At 41.3% G+C, this 24,509-nt stretch overlaps 1 protein-coding gene across 3 annotated transcripts in view; it reads right to left on the bottom strand.

The window, feature by feature from the left end:
* The window catches only part of CDC7 (cell division cycle 7), a 34,454-nt gene that overhangs the window by 5,685 nt on the left and 4,260 nt on the right, over window positions 1-24,509 (bottom strand). Inside the window, exons 2-9 of one of the 3 annotated variants that reach the window (XM_075615559.1) lie at window positions 18,380-18,463; window positions 17,610-17,745; window positions 15,951-16,044; window positions 15,420-15,562; window positions 14,635-14,884; window positions 13,973-14,068; window positions 8,137-8,315; window positions 6,057-6,139 (exon numbers count right to left, since the gene is read on the bottom strand). In XM_075615559.1, the coding sequence (XP_075471674.1) occupies window positions 6,057-6,139; window positions 8,137-8,315; window positions 13,973-14,068; window positions 14,635-14,884; window positions 15,420-15,562; window positions 15,951-16,044; window positions 17,610-17,745; window positions 18,380-18,463 (1,065 nt within the window). The remainder of the gene's footprint in view (window positions 1-6,056; window positions 6,140-8,136; window positions 8,316-13,972; window positions 14,069-14,634; window positions 14,885-15,419; window positions 15,563-15,950; window positions 16,045-17,609; window positions 17,746-18,379; window positions 18,464-24,509) is intronic. The other 2 variants (XM_075615560.1, XM_075615561.1) reach the window with 2 other exon arrangements.

Raw genomic sequence — 24,509 nt, forward strand, 5'->3', positions numbered from 1 at the left:
TTTATTGACCCAGTTGAAAAAATATTTTATCTGGATACAGATGTTCATATAAAATTCCCAACCGTTGAAAAATGTTTAATTTGCTTGTGGACAAAGTAATGCAGAATAAGTTTCTACACAAAATCAAATCTTTTTTTAAATTCATTTTGATGGAAGTAACATGTCTTGATAACTGCTGGTTTGGCAGTGACCATGTAGCATTTATTGCTTCCACGTATGGAGGCCTCAGGCACTGCTGGTGATATGTCATTATGAAATGCCTAACAACCGACATGTATAATAAAAGCAACCAAGAAAATTCAGACACTATTAATGAACACATTTAAAGCTCCAGGGAACGTACAATTTTAAAAGGGGAAGTGGAAAACAACATATATAGGCAAAGTTCTGTTGGGGTTTTAAAGCAGCAGTCCCGCTTGCTCGATTTTTCCCTTCCTCAAATTTAGTTGCATTTTTTTTGTTTTAACACAAAATTGCCACCAGCATGTTCTCCAATCTGCATTCTAACCAGCTTGCAGGACCGTCTACTTGCCAGTGTAGTTATTTATGTTTCTGCTCCCTCGAGGAGCAACAAAATGGCAGTCAACTCTTGCAAATCCTCCAGACAAATAGTAAGCATCAACATCGGTTGCAGCTTCCTACTAGACAGCCATTTAACCACTCAGAAAACACTGGTGACTACACTGGTGAGTATCTTGTGAATCACGGTTTCCCGGTTCCAAAGCTGTAATTTAAAAAAAAATTGAATTTAGGAGGCATTGCGATTTAAAGGCCGGTTGAGGTGAAGCAAAGAGCTGGCAGGCCCTTTTTGTGGTATCAAATGATATGGTAGAGGCAGAATGAAGAATGAGGATAACAAGAACGTGCTAGATAGGCTTGTTTGAAGTGCGTTTTCAAGGCACTTAAATGTGTGGTTAAGAGTGATATTGGAGGCAGGAAATCCTACAAGAAGTAGTATTTTAAGCAAGAGTGTGGGGAAACTACACTTTATTACATGTCTACTGCAGTTGATGAAAGTGTCTATAATAAAGTAGCAGCAACGTTGGAATAAAATTGGAAATATGGTAGAGATATGTTGAATAGGTAAACATTTAATTTGGTTTCCATTATTTTCATCCAAATCTGTCCTCTTTAAAGCTCTCCCCCTCCCTATAGAACCAGGTCTGTCTTTCTGCCATCTACTTCTGGATGTCGTACCAATATCAACAGACATGTCCAAAACAGAACTTCTCATCTTCCCACATACCAACTCTATCTCTACTCCCAAATTAAAAATAACATTACTTCATAATCATTCCATTAGCCAAAGCCTTAGTCAATTTTTTCCCCCTCTTCAGTCCCTTGATCCCACACATCCAGCCCCTTAAAGCCTGCCGCTTTTATCTTGTGACAAGAAGGGACAAGGGTGTCTTTCCCTAACAATGTCTGAGCCAATTCCAGGTTTCTCACTGTACCTGGAGCTGCAGCGCCAATTTCTCAGCTTCAGGTGCACTGGATGAATTAACCAAGATGCTAGTCCTATAATCAGGTTTGAGGCAGAGCACTCAGGCAAACTGCAGAAGAGGGGTGTAGCTGCATAGCCTGTCTGAATGCAGACTTGCCATGGCTGCTGTAACATTACTCCTCTGAGTCATGTGACTAAGAGTACAAGACTGACAGTCTAGATATATTATCTTAGACCAGGACCAGAGACCGCTTTGTAGTAGTCTCTGAAGCATATACTTTTTTTTTTAGCAGTATTATGCAGCAATAAAGCCTTGATTTGATCTGAGACTGTACAGAGTCTTATTAGTTACAGATACAAGTAGTTGCACTGCATACTCGCAGGATGGCAACTTCAAGCAAACTTCACACGTCCACAATGTTGCCAGAATCATCCTAAACCCGAACACAAAATCATAACATCCTGTCTTGACTACTGTAATGTACTCCGCTGATCTTCGACCCCACCCACCCCCTCTCCAGTCCAGTCTAAATGCTGCTGCCAGATTCATTTCTCTCAAACGGCTCGTCCTGGCTTCCCGTATGATCCAGAATAAAATTCACGATTCTCGTCCTTAGACTGCTTGCCACAATGCAGTACCCCCGTAAAACTGCAGAACGCCTCTCCAAATTATCCCCCACGCCTTCATCACCAGCCCACAATCTCCTAATAGCCTCCTCACACTGCAGCCTTAAAGACCTTTTCCAATCCGCAAAAATTCCCTTCCCCTGAAAACAGACTCTTCCCCTCAGCCATTTAAATGTAACCCGAAAACGCACTTCAAAAAGGAAGTATATGCACCGTCCTCATGGTATACTCAATTCCCCCTCCCTTTGCCTCTATCATAACACCCATCATGTGTTATAAAGCCAAGAGCAAGCCAGCTGCTTGCTACATGCAAGTGTAACGTTGCTGACTGCAAAACAAGATATGGACCCGCAGGGCAGAGGTAGGGAGTAATACCTCGACCTTGGCCTAGGATCAGAGGCATGGGATGCAGGGGTAGTCCGGTCCGGTTCCAAGGTCAAGGCGGGCGGCAGGCAAGGTGTAGTCAGGTTCAGTTCCAAGGTCAAGACAGGCAGCAGGCAAAACAAAAAGGCACGGCAGAGCTCAGACAGGACAAAGTAACAAATACTTTTGCATGAGCAAAGACTAGTAGCAACTGCCTGCCTTTTAAAGTCCAGACGCAGCTGCTGGCAATGAGAACCAAAGAGAGGCTGATTTCCTGTCACGTGAATAAGTGCAGGATTTGCCAGGAAGTAAGATGCTGTGGTGGCTTCAGACCAGATGATGTTACTTCCTGTCAGCATTCATCCTGAATATCAGACAAATTCCCTATAGTATCCCCCCTTCAGGGTCAAACTCGGTGGCGACCAGGTCCTAGTTTTTCTGGCTGACGACAGTGGAACGCCTTGACTATAGCTGGGGCATGAAGATCTTGAGACTTCACCCAGCTCCATACCCCTTCCAGTCCATCAGATACTGAATTGATCCCCTGGAGATACGAGAGTCAAGTATCTGTTGTACCTCATACTCTATTTGATCCTCAACGGTTACCGAATTAGGAGAAGGGTCGTCCTCTGAAAAGCGATTTTTCAGCACAGGTTTCAGAAGGGATACGTGGAACGTGGTGGGAATCTTTAATGAAGAGGGGAGCTCCAGTTGGTAAGTGACTTCATTAATCTTCCGGATGATATTGTAGGGACCAATGAATCGTGGTCAGTTTATCAGAAGGTTGGCGTACACGGATGTTCCACGCTGAGAGCCATACTTTATCCCCGATGGAGTATGGGTGTGATGGCCTCCGAAGTTTATCCGCTGACTTTTTTTGTCTCAGTAGCTGAGTGAAGGGTTGCCTGAATCCCCTTCCAAAAGGTCCTGTAAGTTCTGTGCCCTGGTATCAGCCATTGGAACACCTGTTGCTGGAGAATGAATGGGAAGGGTGCGGGGATGATAACCTCATTCTGCAAAAAAAAGGGAGAACAGCCCAGTCATGAGATAAACTGTTGCATACAAATTCTGCCAGCGGTAGGAGTTCTGCCCAATCATTCTGATGTTCATTAATGTAACATGTGAGGTATTGCTCCAAGGATTGGTTGGCACGCTCAGTTTGTCCATTGGATTGTGGGTGGTAGGCAGACGAAAAGTGAAGGTCAAACCCCAATCGCCTGCGGAACACCTTTCAAAATGAACTGGGACCCCCTGTCCAAGACCATCTGTAAAGGCAGTCCATGCAGACAAAATACCTCTTTGGTGATGATGTCCGCCAGTTCAGAAGAAGAGGGAAGCTTTTAAGGGGTATGAAATTAGCCCGTTTCGTAAAACGACAAAAAATAGGGGCATGGACCCCTCGGGATACCGTGGCTACCAAAGCCGTGGTGGTTCTATTAGTGCAAGTCCATGGCAGCAAGAGGTGGACATCCTTTGAGTTATAAAGACAATAGGCAACCAGGATATAGCCGTGCAGACTAAGACAGGGCGGGGGGCTTGAGACCGGGGGAAATAATCGCGGGCACGTCCAGGGAAATGCCCGAAAATTAGTCCCTTAACCGGTAGCAGGACGCCTCACCCACGCCCAGTGTCCCGGTATAAACCCAGCGGTCAGTACTCACGACTCGTTGTGTGATCTGCCGAAGTGCTGGTTACGAGGTTGCCCAGCGGTCTGCTGTGTAGTGGTGTCCTTGTGTGCTCCAGCCGGAAGTAGAAGGGAAGAGTGAAAAAACAAGTGACGCCGCGGTCACGACTCCTCTAAACAGCCAAACGCATATAGAAAAATAAAAAAACCAATAAAAGGATCGGGGTGTTGAATCTATTGATATGACTCCTGTCTGTTGAAGTATTGGGGAAATTAAGTTAAGTTATGAGTGTGTTTCTATATTCAACCGGACAAACGTCAGAAGAAACCGAGTTTTTTTTCTCTGAGTCATAAAAATGTCAAAAGAGCCGATTTATGACATGGGGGGGGGGGGGGGGGGGGGTTGGGTCTTATGTTGATTCCATGGGGGAGAAATGCTACAAAAGTCTCACAGGTAATATGAACCAGATTTCTACAAGGTGTGTTTTGGGATCAGACATGATTTTTCATCTACTTCAGTGACCTCTCTGGGAAAGACCTATGGCATATGGTAACGTACTGTATATGGATTTTGGTGTTATGTTTTATCCTTTTATATTAAGAAACTGTTCTGCATTTATTGTAATAATATTTTTTGCTGTAATCTAAAGCACTGTATTTTTATATATTAAAACATGTAATAAGCATCAAAAGTAAGAATTGAGATAAGGGCATTCATTTTGCCAGAGATGGGATTAAATGGTGTGTGTGTGTGTGTGTGTGTGTGTGTGTGTGTGTGTGTGTGTGTGTGTGTGTGTGTGTGTGTGTGTGTGTGTGTGTGTGTGTGTGTGTGTGTGTGTGTGTGTGTGTGTGTGTGTGTGTGTGTGTGTGTGTGTGTGTGTGTGTTTTTTCGCTCTCTATTTTTTTTTTTTTTTTTTTTTTACACATCTTTGCAGATTTTAGTTGGTGGCAGCAGATAAGATAGAATTGCAATTGAGTAAGGGGTAAAAATTAACTAATTGAAAGTGCCTTGCGTAGGAAAAAGGTGAGTAGCCTGGTTGCATATCGAAGTCAGTTCTCACAAGTGTGCAGTACGTGACAGATTTTATATTGGGATGGATTGAGGGGAGATATTGTTCATTTGAGGGACTCTCAAAAAATAAACTCCTGTATTACAGTGTCAGCTCCGTTACCACTATAAAGCGACATTAATGCACAAAGGGTCCCTTTAACTCTAACGGTCCTTTAATACTTTGTGAAAGAAGTACAGTAGTTGCTTTATGGCATTAGTAGAAACCAAAACTGTTTCTTGGTAAGCAGTTCACATTATATATGAAACTATACAGCATAAATGTGTAATATAAATATTAAAGCAGATGAAAGAAATTGCATGACACAAAGCTTGGCCCCCTGCAGACGCACTTACTAGTATTCCCTCCTACTGTCTCTGTACGTTCTCCCTACCTACCAATTAGATTGTAAGCTCCTCGGAGCAGGGACTCCTTCCTTAATGTTACTTTTACAGTATGTCTGAAGCACTTATTCCCATGATCTGTTATTTATATTTGTTATTTATATGACATGTATTACTACTGTGAAGCGCTATGTATATTTTATGGCACTATACAAATAAAGACATACATACATACATACATACATCATGCGATCTGCGGGAGGAAAGCTTCTAATCAAGAATAAGCATTAGTGCTTTACGGATCTGACACTTAAGGCAAGATTTGTACAAAAGCCAATGGCAATGGAAAGTGTTTTACAAGATTCTGAGGTGTCATTGTACTACCAATATAGCCGTAGAGAAGGAAGCCTATCACAAGAGACATGTGACATCTGTTTTCCTTACTGCAGTAACCAATACAAAAACACCCTCAAATAAAAAAAAAACAATAGTCACCCAATGGTCTTTAGTGAGCACTACTTGGCCCTTATGTGAAAATCTACCAAGCATAAAATGACAATTTTATTCTATAAAAAAAAAAAAAAAAATCAAACATGAACAGTTACCAGTAGTTTGATTTGGACACTTTGTGAGGACCTCTGGAGCTCGGAACCCAGGTGTACCAGCCCTTGGGGCAACTTGCTGGCGCCTTTAAACGAAAAATAAAAATATTTTAAAACAAATTAAAAAGTTCACAAAGAATGTAGAAATCCCAATAAAAGGTATTTTAAAGAAGCTATATTTCCTATATTCCGTTTCTCCTGAGCTGTGTTTATGCTTAACCCTGTGAGTGCCCTCCAGGCTACCAACGTGCCACGGCCCTTCTAGAACCTGGCATCACGTGTGTACTCCGAAGCGGTCATGTGAGCGCACAGTTACCTATGACGGAGTCTTCCTTCCATTCCTTATAGATCGCAGCACAATCTCTCCTAGAACAATGAGTAGGAAGACAAATGGTGTAGCTGCATCATGGGGAGCCTGCTGGAGTGCCAGGCCCCATGATGTAGTAGCTCCGTCTCAAGGGCACCCAAAGGTTTAAAGCAGCAATCCCCATTTTTAACAGATGGGAACCAGAAAGCTTCTGCAGAGTTAAACTGCCTTAAAGTGGCATTGCCACTTGCCATTTTTTGTTTTTAATAAATGCTGCAGTTAATAGCACTGCCTTAAAAGAAAGCATTTAAGTGGCAGATTGATCGGCAAAGGTCCCGCTTCCCAGGGCGCACAATATGGTTGCATATATTAAAAGAGGAAGTGCTGTGGCTTCATAAATGGTTGCAATAGCAGCTCAAGGAAGCTTACATTAAAATCGTTATTAAAGAGGGCATAGTGTGTGTGAGTATCATCTAGTACTACACAACCGACTCATTTTAACAAGCAAAAAAACACAAAACCCCACATTGGATTTAAGGTTATGCTCCTTTCAGAGACCCCCGGTCAGTGAAGTTAATGTCACTGCCCATCCAAGAGAAACCAAAATGGCCATTCTAATTTAGCACGTAACACGGGCCAATACGATGCTGCAGCATCATCCATGGCAGCTCCCATCAGATTTAAACCACCTAGAGAAACCAAGAAGCGATATCAATAACTTCCCTGCTAAGTATCTCGGGGACTGGGGGGTTGTCCCTAAAGCCGTGGTTTGTTGTGGAAAGTGAGCGACCCAGTCAGGAATACAACATGTAAATAAAAAAACACTGTACTTGTGGGAAATCAAAGCATATTTCCCTGGAAGGTTTGAGAAGTATCCTGTTGGGTAACACCATTTATTTTACTTTATCACAACACTGTGTAATTAATAGGGAACTGTGGCGCCTAGGCAAGTCATTTAAGTATATTGGGTTGTCCCTAAAGCCACAATTAATACTGTCCAGCTCCAGAGGACCGCTGGTTTCCCAAATAAACCCTAAAAATGTAGGAGGGGGGTCGCCATTTATTGTAACTGCAGAGAGCCACCAATCCTACGATAACCACAAGTATTTCAGGGTACAAAAAAAAAAAAATACTAAAGCAAGAAATGTTACAGCGTTAATAAAATAAAAGTGGCTAATGAGCGAACATTGCTCGTTACTTTAGGCTGTTTTTCTTGCACATAATTAGCAATTGATTGTTTTCAGATTTTGAAAACAATGTGAATATGAATGGGATAAGTCTGTTGATGAGACTGACATTTATACAAAATAATAACATGCAGGAATTGTTGCGGCTCCAAAGTAAAAGCTGTGGTCAGCCGCTCCAGGACGTAGCAGGTACTTCATGCCCAAGGAAAGCCTTTTTCAGCTTGGATGGCGTTCCGCATTCCCTGGAGAACAGGATGTGATCTGAAATGAAGGGGAACGGTAGAGGATTCCCCTTCCGATTCAGAATTGGGGACAGCCGCAGTCAGGTGACCACGCTGTGCCGGAGTGATCATGGCAGTCTGATGTCGCCACGCAAAAAGGTTAACATATAACGTTTCATTTCAATTTTTACCAATGCATACCATTTTCCAAACACTACCATAAAAACGTTGTTCTTCCCAATTCTATAACAAAGTAGAGATACAGTATTTTTCTTTAGTTCAACCAGCCGTATTGTAAAATAAAGACTGCTTCTTATACTGCTTGACAGTGTTGCTTTTGGTTTTACAACACTACTAAAATACATTACCTTGAAAGGCAAACACTACACACTCTGTCTGTTGCATAACAGTCGCAGGTCAAGCTGGCTGGGCATGTGCTGGCAGCTTTCCTAGCCACGCAACTGCTCAGGTTTTTTGTAGCAACAGTCTTCTTTTTTGTTGCCAACTTTCTAGATGCAAGATCCATCATCTTAGACTGCTTTATGACCTGTAATATAGAGGTTACAGTTAAATATACCAGAATTCAAATCAGGCCTTCTAGAACTGAAGAAAAATGGCTTCTCCAAAGGTTGCTAGGGCCACCGACAGATTTCCTGGGGCTGAGACTAAGGCTGCGCTTATAGTGCCTGGCAACACGACTCCAAAACAAATCCATTGACTCAGTCGCAAGCGCTTATAGTAAGCACGACGGCGCGACCAACAATTTTGAAGCCGGGTAAATTTCATTTTTTAGAGACAGTCGCCACATGTGACTGACTCTAAACCAAATCAGAGAGCTGCCCGCCCCATTCATGTCGTCACTGGCCTTGTCGCGCCAGCGACGTCGCTTAAAACTAAAATATAACTTTCGCTAGTGGCGACGGCATTGGTCGCGTTGCCGTCACTATAAGCGCAGCCTAGACCTGCAGACAGGCCGCCCATCCCCTCTCCCAAGTTAGCAGCCTTGCAAGCCCTCCCCTTGCACACTTATCACACACCAAAACTACCCCCCCAATACAGACACTACATACCCTGAGATGCAAAAACACCCCTACTACTCCCCCAGATACAATTACCACCCTCCCCTTCTGGTTGCCGAGCCTCGGCACTCCCGAGCTGCTGCCACCGCCTCTTACGATACCAGGCCTGCCTCTCGCCCCCCGCCCGTGCTCGCCAGAGCTAGGCCTAAATGCCTGCAGCTGGGGAGAGCCAGGGCCCGGCGGCAGCAACTAGGGACCCAACAGCTGGATGCAGAAGTTGTGTACGGCCGCTAGCCGGGTCCAACTTCCAGCAGTGGCTGGACCCCCCCACAGCCACCGGGCAAGAGACACTTGTCTTGGTTCTTGGCCCGTTGGCGGCCCAGCAGGTTGCAATATTTTCAAAGCAATATAAATATTCTACAGATACTATGGCAAGAGCCGAGACTATACAGGTCACGTTTTCAGATTATGAAAATAACTTGGCTAATGGGATAGAAGCAATGTGTTCTTTACGCTTGTGCAGAAATTATATTACAGCTACCAAACCATGCATATTTATATTACAACACATGTAAACAGTACGGTCTCTATAAGAGCCATAGGTACTGACGGTTTCCAGATGTTGCATAAGACTAATTGACTTTGTAAACAGTGCCATAAGATATTACTCCAAAGGGATTCAGAGCTAGAATTTATCATCAAGTGGCTATCAAACTCTTGCAGTACTGAAAAATGGTGACAACTTCACTTGATGAAATTTTGATAGGTAATTCTACATGTCAAAGTAACTTGTCACACACAGGAATTTCACCCAAATCTCGAACATTTTGGTATGGTTTTTGCAGAGCAAAGTATAACATTGTGGGAAAAGCCCTTTGTCAGATGCCAAACAGCGAGTGATATCCAATAAACCCCAATATATACCGTAGGACATTAGGTACTGTTCCCATCCCCTTCAAAATTCTGGAAATGTAAAAAAAGCCTCCATTTGGAGAGAGAAATAAATAAAAAAGAAGTGGTCATTGCTTGATCTTTTTCACTGCCTTTCCTTTACGGGATATTTAATACATTTCTATCGTGCCTTTATCCACTGCACTGTACATTAGTTAGTAAAACTTGCTTGGTCAGTGGGCAGGGGTCAGGTCTCTGGATTTAGTCTTGTCGATGGGTCTGACAGCGAGGACAGTGGAGGTATTGGATCGGGGAGGTGGATGACTTGACAGTTTTGGAGAGACTTTTGGAAGGTTTAGAAAGGGGTGAGAGTAGGGGAGATAATGGCCATTGGGAAGGGTGGGGATGGGGTAGGAGGTTAATGGGGGGGGGGGGAAATCATGGAATGCGATGGAGGAGTTTTGATTTGGCTACTGAAGATAGAGAGGGGGCTGATTGAATGTGGTGGAGGAGGGCGAGTAAGACAAATGATCAGAATCGAGGAGGCGGCACAGGGGGCTGAGGGGGAAGGGGAGAAAGATGGTTGTGGCAGTTAGAAAGAAGAGGTTGGGGACGGGTGTAACGAGAGAGGAGTGTGAAAGTGAGGGGCAAGACCATGGAGATAGTTGTAGACTAGGCTAAGAAATTTGAATAGGGAGCACTGTTGGATGGGTAGCCAGTGGAGTTGGGAGAGGGGTGGTGTGTACGGAGTAGGGGAGATTGAGATGTGTACGGGCTACAGCATTTTAGATTTGTTGCAGGGGGATGGAGGAGTAGAGGGGGAGACCGAGGAGAAGGGTATTACAGTAGTTGAGACAGGTGAAGATAAAGGGAGTGGGTGAGAAGTTTGGCCGAGGAGAGAGAAACGAATGGATGAATTTTTATTATGTTGGTAGTAATGGAGGTGATGTGTTGGGCGAAGAGAAGGGTCAAAGGTGACTACAAGTCGCTATAAAGGGGGGAGGAAGAAAGGAGATGCTGGGGATTAAGGAGGATGGGAGAGAGGAAGCAGGAAAGGAAAGAACTTCAGTCTAGCTGGGTTAATTTGTAGTAAGTGAAAGGACATTCTGGTGGAAATGGCAGAAAGGCAGGCAGAGATACGGGTGGAAAGTTCGGGTGAGAATAGTGGGAAGGAGAAATAGATTTGGATGTCATCTGCCAAAGAATGAACATTGAATCAACGGGAGGAGAGGTGTTCAAAGAGGGTGGGCAGTGTAGAGGGAAAAGAGAATATACACAGTTAGGTCCGGAAATAATTTAACACTGACACAATTTTCATAATTTTGTCTCTGTACGCCACCACAATGGATTTGAAATTAAACAACCGAGATGCAATAGAAGTGCAGACTTTCAGCTTTAATTCAAGGGGTTGAACAAAAATATCGTATGAAACGTTTAGGAATTACAACCATTTTCATAGACAGTTATTTTAGGGGCTCAAATGTAATTGGACAAACTAACACAATCATAAATAAAATGTTAATTTTTAATACTTTGTCGAGAATCCTTTGCAGGCAATGACTGCTTGAAGTCTGGAACGCATGGACATCACCAAACGCTGGGTTTCCTCCTTTGTGATGCACTGCCAGGTCTTCACTGCAGCTGTCTTCAGTTGTTGTTTGTTCGTGGGTCTTTCTGTCTTAAGTTTTGTCTTCAGCAAGTGAAATGCATGCTCGATCGGGTTAAGATCAGGTGATCGACTCGGCCATTGCAGAATATTCTACTTCTTTGCCTTAAAAAACTCCTGGGTTGCTTTCGCAGTATGTTTTGTGTCATTGTCCTTCTGTAAAGTGAAGCACCGTCCAATCAACTTTGCTGAATTTGACTGAATCTGAGCAGACAATATATCCCTATACATTTCAGAATTCATCCGGCTGCTTCTGTCACATCATCAATAAACACTAGTGACCCAGTGCCATTGTAAGCCATGCATGCCCATGCCATCACACTGCCTCCAACGTGTTTTACAGGTGTGGTATGCTTCGGATCATGAGCCGTTCCAAACCTTCTCCATACTTTTTTCTTCCCATCATTCTCGTACAGGTTGATCTTAGTTTCATCTGTCCAAAGAATGCTGTTCCAGAACGGGGCTAGCCTTTTTAGATATTGTATGGCAAAGTCTAATCTGGCCTTTCTATTCTTGAGGCTTATGAATGGTTTGCACCTTGTGGTGAACCCTCTGTATTTGCCCTCGTGAAGTCTTCTCTTTATGGTAGACTTGGATAATGATATGCCTACCTCCTGGAGAGTGTTCTTCACTTGGCTGGATGTTGTGAAGGGGTTTTTTCTTTACCATGGAAAGGATCCTACGATCATCCACCACTGTTGTCTTCCGTTGACGTCCAGGACTTTTGTGTTGCAGAGATCACCAGTGCGTTCTTTTTTTTATCAGAATGTACCAAACGGTTGATTTGGCCACTCCTAATGTTCCTGCTATCTCTCTGATGGATTTTCTTTTTTTTTTTTTTTTTGCATCCTAAGGATGCCCTGTTTCACTTGCATTGAGAGCTCCTTTGACCGTATGTTGTGGGTTCACAGCAACAGCTTCCAAATGCAAATGCCACACCTGGAATCAACCCCAGACCTTTTATCTGCTTAATTGATGATGAAATAACGAAGGAATAGCCCACACCTGTCCATGAAACAGCTTTTGAGTCAATTGTCCAATTACTTTTGGTCCCTTGAAAAAAAGAGGGGGCTACATATTAAAGAGATGTAATGCCTAAACCCTTCCTCCAATTTGGATATGAATACCTTAAAATTAAAGCTGATAGGCTGCACTTTAAGCCCATATTCATTATTTATTTTGGTACACAGCCGAAATAACAAAACTTGTATCAGTGTCCAATTATTTCCGGACCTAACTGTACTTATCTGTACCATCATGACCACTATACACCTTTATTTTTATGGTAACAATTACATTATGTTTAGAGCAAATTGGAGGTATATAGTGGGGTTTGTTTAAAGCAGAAAAACCCTATATGTTTTTTTTATATATAAATAAATCAGTTCAGTGGTATTAGATATTACTGTCTGCATTATTTATTTATTTTTAACTCCCAGGCCTAATGCCATTTTTAATGTTTTGTTTTTTAATGTACTGATCATTCATTCTTTGGTTGCTACAGCAATCGTTTGGAAAGACAAATCCCACACCTTTTTTAGCTTTGCCCTTTGGCAACAAAGTATCACAAACAGATCTGTTTCCTTTCCAAACAGCAGACTGTTCATTACCCTGGAAGCTACACAATGTGTTATACTTCATAATGTTACATATCAGCTGCAGGATTTCACAGAGTGCAGCACAACACTTTGAAGATGGCCAATGCAATTAGATTATTCAAGAACTCACTGGAAACAATACTTTGCTTACAGGTCGCACGAACATGTTCATGGGAGTTTTCAAATGTCTAACCATCGAAGGCATTGTCAACATCTATATTTATTCTACCAAACACTGTCTCAATTGTGTATGGCTTTGATTTCATGTCCTCTCATATGGAAGTTTCTTGCAGTGCTTTACAAACAAAGCAACAAATCAGCTTTTCCTTCAGTAGCAGCTCACAGTCCCTGCGCGTAGAATCCAGCATTACCTGACAGAGACAGTGACTGGCATCTTATGGCCAAGAGACCCCAACTTTTGAGGCTCCACAAAAATACTATGGCCCAAAATGTTACTTTAAATTCATTGCTGTAACTGAACGCAAACGTTACATAATTATAATTTTTCTAAACCATATTTTTTGGTGCATTTACAACAGTATATTGCTTTTAATTGTATATAGCCTAACTTTGTATTAAGAAAAAGGTTATTGAAAGAATGTTTGTACAATTTATGGAAAAGGGTACTTTAATTGATTTGTCAAATTTATTTCTAAAATAACGCACAACAAAATACTATTACGCATGACAAAGTGGAGTCAACATTTCCCAACAGTGAAATTGCTTAACGAATTTTCCTATTAAATGATAGCCACAAACTGCAAAGGCGAAATATATTTTTCCTAGTTGAAACTTAAGAATGAGCTACGCAGTTGCTGCATCAATGGCTCTTTCCTTGTATGAACAGGAATAAAATGTTAGTAGTAATGCAGAAATTTCAATAAAAGTTTTGAATGTTCAATAAAAACATACTAGATTTGTATTTAAATGTGACCTTGGTGGGTAGGGCCCCCAATTGACACTTCGCCCAGGGCCACAACAATTCTTAAGACGGCTGTTACTGTCCACCCTGGATAAATGTTTTACTTACTCTTAAAGTGGTGTTCTCGTGGGAGACAGAACTGTGAACATTAAAATTCCTTACTCCAAATACAGAACGCGGAGTAGGGAAGCCAAGCAATCCTTCCTACAAAACCAATCCAAAAACAAGTACATTAAGAAATATCGCACTGACACTTTACTATGGAAGATTAGAGTATATTTAAAAAGAGTAAAATAAAACAGCTGCATGTTTTCAGGCACACAAATCCTTTCCATGTGCAAAAAAAGAACAGTCTAGACAGAGCAATAAACAACATAATGAGCATCATCTTCACACAGATACCCCTTGGAACACACAGTACTCCTATAAAGTAGTGTAATCCAGCCCAACGAATGAATGGTGAAGGCATACAAATTAGTGACGTCCTTTGCAATACTTTCTATACAAAAGAAAACTATGTTTGGAATAGTAGACGCAATGCGGTATTTTCAGATTAGGGGAAACATAGATTGACACCAGGCAGGAATTGCTTGTCCCACCTAGGCTTCCCAATTTGTAGAAAAAAAAAAAAAAAAAACACAAATTTGTCAAGTAACATTTTGATACAAACATGAATATTAACGGTTAGCCCTATATCCTCCCTATCGCCTTAAGCCACGTGGTGCATATTAGCATCATTATACAAAAAGGAAAAATAAAAGATTCAAAACCTTTGCATCGTTTCCTGGGTTAATCTGAGTTTCTGAATGTGACCAGTGTCTTTTCACAGCCTGTTTTGCTGTTGATGGTTGAGGCAGTTCTCTAGGTGCTGGAATACTCGCAGGTACTCTGTTTCCAGATCCTGTGGGAAGTTTGCTTTGTGAGCAACTTCCCGTTTTGTTTTCGGCCTGAATAACTTTAAGAAGTTCAATTTGGGTGTCAGCTGTTCCTTGTGCCAATCCAAAATCTACTAATGCAAACCTAGAGAGAAAGACAAATCTGAAGATTCTTACTGAGCAAACATCCTAAACACGAACAGTCTTATAAACCAACGTACTGCAAGGCAAAAATAAAAGTACTGCAATAAACCAACACCTAATGTTCATTCGTTTTTACAACTGTACCATTTTTGAAGCCTGGTATATAAAAAGAAAAGTAAATGACCAAATGAACAGTTTTGCTGCAAGAGGGGTTATGGCACTGCATGGCAAGCTCCTCTGGCAGTGAGTCAAGACCTAAATAATATGAACCCCACATTAACTCTGGAGCATTGAGGTTAATGCTGGGAAACACTTATTTAGCTCCTTCAAATGTCTATTTCTCAGATGTATTGTAAATGTGAAGTTGCTTATAAATTATAAGTAATCTACTGTACCACAGGGACAAAGAAATTACAATTGTTTTGAGTATTTTTATCTGGCAGTAAGAGTAATATTAGCTCTGCCCATGTACAAAGTCATTAAAAACAACAATGTGCCTCTCTGACGACTCCACAAACGAATATGCGCCAACTTACTGCTTTAGGCTCCTGTTGTATAAGAAGTTACTTGGCTTCACGTCTCGATGAACAATGCCAAAGTGATGAATACGTTGGAGAGCTTTCAGGAGATTAAACATATATTCCTTTGTTTCCTCGAAGCTGAGAGAATGTAATATATCCTGCATGAAGCAAGTAAAGATACAATTACACTTGTGAGGGCAAGGAAAGCATACACCTAAAGGCTGCGCTTATAGTGACGGCGAAAGCGACATCACGTCAAAACTAATGCACTGCCACCATTGCATGCGCTTATAGTAACCGCGACAGCTTGGTCGCGATCACTGGAAGTCATCTCAATTTGATTTTTCCAGCGACCGTAGCCCGACGTCGCTGGCACTATAAGCGTAGTCTAAAGCAGATATAGCAACATACAGTATTATGCTGCACTCCTCCAACAAGATATATACACATATTCTCTTGGTATCGTAAACAAATCTGGCGCAATTTCTTCTGCACTTACAAACATAACTTCAACAATATATGTACATGTATAGAAACAAGTCTTACCAGAAATGATTCATGTTCCAAATAAGGCATAATAATAACCACATGATCGTTTTTTCTAAAGCAGTACTTAACTCCCATGACATTGTCTTCACCTCTGATGGAAAAATATAACTCTGTAAATTGTTGACATCAAGCAAAAGCATTGAAGTTACATGAAGGATATGTGAATATACAAGCACAGATATCCAAGCAAAAGCATTGAAGTTACATGAAGGATATGTGAATATACAAGACTGCACAGGTATCCAAGCAAAAGCATTGAAGTTACACGAAGGATATGTGAATATACAAGGCTGCACAGGTATCCAAGCAAAAGCATTGAAGTTACACGAAGGATATGTGAATATACAAGACTGCACAGATATCCAAGCAAAATGGCAGAAGAAAAACCAAACACCATTGAAACTAGCAGCTTGTTTAACTTTACAACTCGCAACAAAAAAACAAATAAGTAAAAATAGGACATTACTATAGAAAACAGAATCTGTTTTTCTTGGACTAGAATCCGCCTTTATAAGGGTAATTTCAGGCCCAACGACATTACAGCTGGCTTGTTAAAATTCATTACTAATACTATCTATTACATTAACTGCATTTTTGAGTTATAGCTGTCATTTCACTTTTGAAAATGTCTTATGAGTCAAATGTTTGTCACTGCAGATGTCTAATTGAAGCAAGGCAGATGTTAAAGGACACTTCGTACCGTTTTCCAGAATGGAAAAAGAAAGGGACAGCTGGTTAAGAAGCGGTAAACAAGTTAAATCTACAGATTTAAGCATAACAAAGCCCTCGTTCACACATCTACTGCATGTCCAAATGTGCACGCATTAAAAAAAAAAAATAACTAAAAAAAAACATATATATATATATATATATATACATACATACATATACATACATATACATACATATATTCTTATACTGCAACTCCACATTACATGGAAAACCCTTAAGCCAATGCATGCTGCTTTAAACACAGTTTTTAAACATAGCCTGGAATGAGATGCAAAGCCAATAAACACACTCACAGACCGACTGCTTATTGGCTTTGCATCTCATCCAAGGCTATGTTTAAAAGCTGTTTAAAGCAGCAGGCATTGGCCTAAGGGTTTTCCATGTAATGTGGACTCGAGACAAAAGGTGGCACGGTGTGCTCATTTGCATGTCATTTCCCAGAATCCCTTGCTGCATTGGAAACACTGTATGCTAGGTGATAATGGCGAAAAGCAGGGTTTCAGACCTGTCTAAGACATGTGAATGTGCTCACAAGTAATATTTTTATATGATATAAAAAAAAAATTAAAGTTTCCTAACGTTTGTTACGAATATTTAAGATTAATTATATTCTCTTTTCTATAAGGCATGTTTTTGTTTTTTTTAATCATTGTTCTTTGATGTCATTGCATTTACATACTTGAAATAAAAGGTGGTATCTTCTGTATTAATCAGCTACGTATATTCAGTTTTGTTCTACAAAAAACGTGTATTGTCAAACGTGATACCATATAAATTTCTCAATATAGGTCCAAATATATGTTTACACTGGAATGTCTGCTTTATTATCAATTAACATTTGGATACCCTTTCCTGTGCACCTGTGATAGATTCAGAGCAGTCAGTAGTTCCTCTGTTACATACTATTTCAAATGTAAAACCTACCCAGCTACTGTCAGGCACTGGAGTTCTGCAGCAATCCGAACCGGGTGGCTTGTGGGAATTAAATGTTTCAAAGCAAATTTCACATCTTCTCCTGACTTTAACCGTGCAGTGGCCAAATATACTGAACTAAATGTACCTGCGAGACAGTTTCAATTGTAACTTCAATTACAGAACTTATACCTTATGAGCAGAGGATAAAGAAGCAAATACAGTTTGAGGCCTGACTCTGGCAGGACAATGGTTAAAGCATGCTGTGTAAAGGGCCGAGCACAAAAGTGTTAAATGTTCAACGACTTTCTCTCCCCCCACCTGAAAGGTACTTCTGTTAACTGGAAACCGCAATTCAGTCCCCAAAAAATAGTCAACAATTTTTTTTCACATAATTGGAATCGGAAGTGTTCGGCGCTGACATGCCCTTTCAGCTTCACGTGCACCCCCTTCCAAAATAATTAGCAGGTAGGTGCCAGAACTCCTCGAGGAGGAAACATGGCCACCGTTACCATCCAATAGGAAGTCGCAACTGATGGCGTGTCTCCTATTGGCCAGGCATATTGTTTCTTCAGGAGGGAACTTTAAACCCGGTATCTACACTACTAAGTATCTCGGGAACCAGCACCGCCGAGAACAACTCAGAAAGACCCCGGTTCCAATTATGTATTAATTAAAAAAAAAAAGTGTGTATAATTTTTTTTTTTTTTTTTAAATCCCTTCTTCAGACGAATTGCTAATCTTTTAAAGAAAGCTTTTACAGAAAGTTGACATCAACTTACCCTCTCCAATTTTGTCCTTAATGTGAAAGACATTGCAAAGTTGAGGTACAGCTTCATACAGCTTTTCAATTTCTTTTGCAACTCCTGTAAACAAAGAAATGGGCTATGTATTCAGGCGTGCGCAAAGTGTCAGCCCCAGTGTTCGTGCCCCCCCCTTGCCGGTGAACTGGCATCAAATGACGCCGCGGGTCATGCGACATCACAGCACGTGATCCTGCCGCGTCATTTGACGCAACGTTGCCATGGTGACGCATCCAGACGTCGCCTGAATCCCGGTAAGTTGAGGTTGCAGAGGCCTCGCGCGGTCCCCTGGCTTTTCATTTAAAATGCCTCGGTGAAGAGCGCGGGGCCTCTGCAACCGTCCCCCAAAAAACATCCCGCGCGCCCCCCACACCTAATTTACTCTTTGTGCTCATCTTCTAATTGATGGAGTAATTATAAGGGTTACCAGTGTGCAAAAAATTGAACACCAGGTGAACGAAGGTGCGCTTGTAATGGCTTTGGTCTTTAAGCTATATGTGTCAATGTACCAATCTGTCAAATTATGTGCTGGGATGTCATTTTCCTCTTTCCTTCATAATGCCAAGAGCTGGCACAACCGTCTCTGAATAAGAATCCGTGCCAAACATAAAAGACACTTTAATAACAGTTTGTTATACAGTAGGACCCCACTCATACAGCAGGTTAGGCTCCAGACCCCCGACCGAAAAGCGAAAATCGCCGAAAAGTGGAACAGTGTTACATAGTAGAGGTTGAAAAAAGAGACATACATCCATCAAGTTCAACCTATGCTAAATTTAGACAACAGATACTTATCCTATATCTATACTTACTTATTGATCTAGAGGAAGCCAAACAAAAAACCCCAGTGACATCATCTAATGATATCTCATAAGGGGAAAAATAAATTCCTTCCTGACTCCAAGAATTGGCAATCAGATTACTCTCTGGATCAACATCCATCGCATGTTTACTTATTTGGTATATCCCTGTATACCTTTCCTTTCTAAAAAGATGTCCAACCTTTATTTGAGGCAGTAGGGGGCCCCTGCTGCAGCCACAGTGTAATGTGGTGGTGAGCGGTGCTTAGGGTGTACATACAGTAGTGAACAAATAGAGAGAGAACCCTGTATAGCACTCAGGTTCGCGCTCTGATGATAAGTGAGTGATTTAAAACATATTCTTTATTGATAGCATCATATATTAAAATAGTGGATGTTGGAGCAACGTACTGGAGGTAGGTTGATCCTAGATAATAATAGCCGTATTGGCTCCGGATCAGACGATATCTTATATACCAGATAAATCTGTAATAGAACACTGGTAACAGAACAACACAGAAATCCTGATGTGGACCTGTGTGGTAAGTGCGTGCTGATAGGTGTGCTCAAATAGGTACTGAGACTACATATCACTTAATGGCAGGATCTGCGTAAGCCCTTCGTAAGGTGATAAGTGTGATCTGTAGTTACAAATAAACACTGGGAGCAAATATATTTGGATTATCAGTGGTCGTGTGTGCTATCAGCTATGTTACCTCTCTGTAGTAATGGTGTATCTAGCTAAGTGTCAGAATGACCTGAGGTAACCTCGAGGTGCTGTGCTGCAGGGATAAGTGTCCTGCATTAACCTCCTTGGCTATGTGTAACAGGTGGGTTACGCTGACTATGAGCAGAGGGTAAGGTAAAAGGAACCTTTGTCAGGGAGACACTGTAGCTAGAAGATATATAACACTGGTCTTATATCAGAGGGTAAGCTGAAGGTTTGCACAGAGAGTAAACCTTTGTGCTGCTGTCTGAAATACCATGTACAGCAGCGCAGCTTGAGTGTTACTGCAGGTAACTTAAAATCAATACACCTATGGATAGTGAGCACTTTCTTTATAAACATCTTTATAAACACTGCACATTAGAGGCTTAAAGTGACCATCGGGGCCCCGATGGTCACTTTAAGCCTCTAATGTGCAGTGTTTATAAAGAAAGTGCTCACTATCCATAGGTGTATTGATTTTAAGTTACCTGCAGTAACACTCAAGCTGCGCTGCTGTACATGGTATTTCAGACAGCAGCACAAAGGTTTACTCTCTGTGCAAACCTTCAGCTTACCCTCTGATATAAGACCAGTGTTATACAGGCATACCCCGCATTAACATACGCAATGGGACCGGAGCATGTATGTAAAGCGAAAATCTACTTAAAGTGAAGCACTACTTTTTCCCACTTATCGATGCATGTACTGTACTGCAATCATCATATACGTGCATAACTGATGTAAATAACGCATTTGTAACAGGCTCTATAGTCTCCCCGCTTGCGCACAGCTTTGGTACAGGTCGGGAGCCGGTATTGCTGTTCAGGACGTGCTGACAGGTAGCTGCCGTTTGCCTATTGGGCGATATGTACTTACTCGCGAGTGTACTTAAAGTGAGTGTCCTTAAACCGGGGTATGCCTGTATATCTTCTAGCTACAGTGTCTCCCTGACAAAGGTTCCTTTTACCTTACCCTCTGCTCATAGTCAGCGTAACCCACCTGTTACACATAGCCAAGGAGGTTAATGCAGGACACTTATCCCTGCAGCACAGCACCTCGAGGTTACCTCAGGTCATTCTGACACTTAGCTAGATACACCATTACTACAGAGTGGTAACATAGCTGATAGCACACACGACCACTGATAATCTCAATATATTTGCCCCCAGTGTTTATTAGTAACTACAGATCACACTTATCACCTTACTAAGGGCTTACGCAGATCCTGCCATTAAGTGATAAGTAGTCTCAGTACCTATTTGAGCACACCTATCAGCACGCACTTACCACACAGGTCCACATCAGGATTTCTGTGTTGTTCTGTTACCAGTGTTCTATTACAGATTTATCTGGTATATAAGATATCGTCTGATCCGGAGCCAATACGGCTATTATTATCTAGGATCAACCTACCTCCAGTACGTTGCTCCAACATCTACTATTTTAATATATGATGCTATCAATAAAGAATATGTTTTAAATCACTCACTTATCATCAGAGCGTGAACCTGAGTGCTATACAGGGTTCTCTCTCAACCTTTATTTGAACAAATCTATTGGATCTGCCATCAGTCTCCATGTATAATGAATCCCACATTTTAACTGCCCATACTGTAAAGAACCCTTTCCTTTGTTGCTGGTGAAATCTCCTTTCCGCCAACCTTAAGGGATGGCCCAGAGTCCTTTGTACTGCCCGTGGGATGAATAGTTATTTTGAAAGCTCCTTGTACTGTCCCCGAATATATTTGTATATAGTTATCATATCCCCTCTTAGACGCCTCTTTTCTAATGTAAATAAATCTAATTTAGTTAGCCTCTCATAAATTAGATTGTCAATCCCCTTCATTAATTTGGTGGCTCTTCTCTTCACTCTCTAGTTTCATAATGTCTTTTCTAAGGAGTGGTGCCCAAAATTGTACTCCATATTCAAGGTGTGGTCTTACTAATGCTTTGTAAAGGGGCATAATTATGTTTACTTCTCTTCCATCCATTGCCATTTAATGCAAGATAAGAACTTGTTTGCCTTTGCAGCTACTGCAAGACTTTGGGCACTATTGCTAAATCTGCTGTCTACAAGCACTCCTAAATACTTCTCCATCAAGGATTCCCCCAATTTATCCCCATTTAATTTGTACGTTGCCTGTTTATTTTTGCATCCCAAATGTATAATCTTACATTTATCTGGAATAAATCTCATCTGCCATTTACCTGCTCAAGTTTCCAGTCTCTCCAAGTCCTTCTGAAGAGAAATGACATCCTGCTGATTATACTACCTTACACAATTTAGTATAATCAGCAAAGATGGAGACTTTGCTCTCTATGCCAACCTTAAGGTCATTAATAAACAAGTTAAAAAGCAGGGGTCCCAGTACCGATCCCTGAGGTACTCCACTAATGACTTTATGCCAACATGAAAAAGTTCCATTTATGACAACTCTCTGATATCTATCCTTCAACCAGTTTTCAATCCAGGTGCATATATTTTTTACTGAGTCCAATTTGCTTTATTTTGTACACCAACCTCGTGTGGAATCGTATCAAAAGCCTTTGCAAAATCTAAGTAGACCACATCAACTGCATTACCCTGGTCTAAATTCTTACTTACCTCCTCAAAGCAATAAATAAGGTTAGTTTGGCATGACCTATTCTTCATAAATCCATGCTATTACTAATAATTTTGTTTTCCATTATATATTCCTGAATATTATTCCATATTAAACCTTCATGTAGCTTCCCCACTATTGAAGTCAGGCGTAAAGGTCTATAATTCCCCGGTTGTGATCTAGCTCCCTTTTTAAATATAGGCACCACATCTGATTTATGCCAATCTTGTCGTACTGAGCCTGTGGAAATGGAGTCCTTGAATATTAAAAATAATGGTTAGGCTATTACTGAACTCCTTGAGAACTCTTGGATGTATGCAATCGAAGCCAGGTAGGTGCCTCATTTACTTTAATTTTTTTCAAGCCGTCTATGAACTTCCTCAGTGAACCAATTGTTCATTAATATGGAGGTTGTGGCTTCCTCCTGCGGCACTACAATTGAAATTGATTCTTCCCTGGTAAACACAGAGGCAAAGAATTTGTTTAATACCTCTGCTTTATCCTTATCTCCAATAATCTGCCTACCCATCTCACACTGAAAAGGTCCTATATTTTCTTCTCATTTTTGTTATCAAGGTACTTAAATAACTTTTTAGGGTTGATCTTACATTCTATTGCAATCCTTTTTTCATTATCCATGTCACTAATTTAATTGCCCGTTTGCAACTTTTGTTACATTCCTTATAATTCTGATATGATGCCTCTGTCCCTTCTGACTTCAAGAATCTAAACGCCTTCCTCTTCTTTTCCATTTCCTCCTGTATCTGTTTATTTAGCCACATTGGTTTTGACTTTTGTTTTATAGTCATTACCCACTGATAAGAGTGCTTTTCTAACAATGTTTTAAAGACTGACCATTTATCTTCTACATTTTTCACTGCAAAAACATCATCCCAGTGTATTCATTGTAGATTAGTCCCCAGTTTATTAAAATCTGCATTTCTAAAGTTTAAGGTCTTTGTTGAACCCAAGTAATCTGTTTTTGATCATTTATTTCAAATGAGACAACAAGGAAGCAATTCCAAAAAGCAAGAATTAAATATGCAGAGCTGTGGAAGAGTCCGCAAACATACGTGTATAACTGAACATGTAAGAAAACGTAACTGTGATATGGCGAAGACTATTGAAGATAAAAAAAAGTTTAAAGACTACTAAAGCAGCGACTTATGATTGGGAAGATGCAAATCTCTGCACTCAAACAAGACAGTCTAGTCACGGCCACTGCGCCTAGACCAAATGACCACCGTCGCTTCGCCACTACCCACCCCGTTGCCAGGACTTGTCGCCGCTAAGGTAATTCCCTATGTTTAACCCTTACCCTATACAAAAACAAACAAAAAAACCTTAAATTAACCCTTACCGCTAAATACACTTAAATTAACCTCCTAACCAGTAGTAAAAGGCCATTACACTCTGCTCATATTACTCAACCCCTGCAGCCTTTGATACTGTGGCGCACCCTCCCCTCATCCTCCATACTTCTGATATCCGTAACAGAGCTCTTTCCTGGATTTCCTCTTACCTCTCCCATCGTACGTTCAGTGTCTCTTTTGCCCACACTACATCCGTTGTTCGCTCTGTGGGTGTGCCCCAGAGCTCGGTCCTGGGACACTGCTCTTTACACAATCTCTCTAGGTGACCTGATCACATCTCGTGTTCAAATATCACCTATGATGACACTAATTTAGCTTTCAACCCCTGACCTTACACCAGGTGTACAGACCAAAGTTTCCAAATGTCACTCTGCTATATCATCCTGGATGGCCCTCCTTCTACTCAAACTTAACATGTCCAAGATGAAGCTCCTCATATTTCCTCCCACGCCTGGCCTTACTGCCCCCTTCTACATTACTGTTGGCAACACTATCATACACCCAGTAATACACTGCTTGTGTCACATAATTCCTCCCTCACTTTCACAATGTAGCTAAAAGCTGTTGTTTTTACCTCTTGCAAAGATACGCCCTTTCCTGTTACTCAACTGCTAAAACTGACAG

Source organism: Ascaphus truei, chromosome 10 (genome assembly GCF_040206685.1).
Source record: "Ascaphus truei isolate aAscTru1 chromosome 10, aAscTru1.hap1, whole genome shotgun sequence".
NCBI classification, from domain to species: Eukaryota; Metazoa; Chordata; class Amphibia; order Anura; family Ascaphidae; genus Ascaphus; species Ascaphus truei.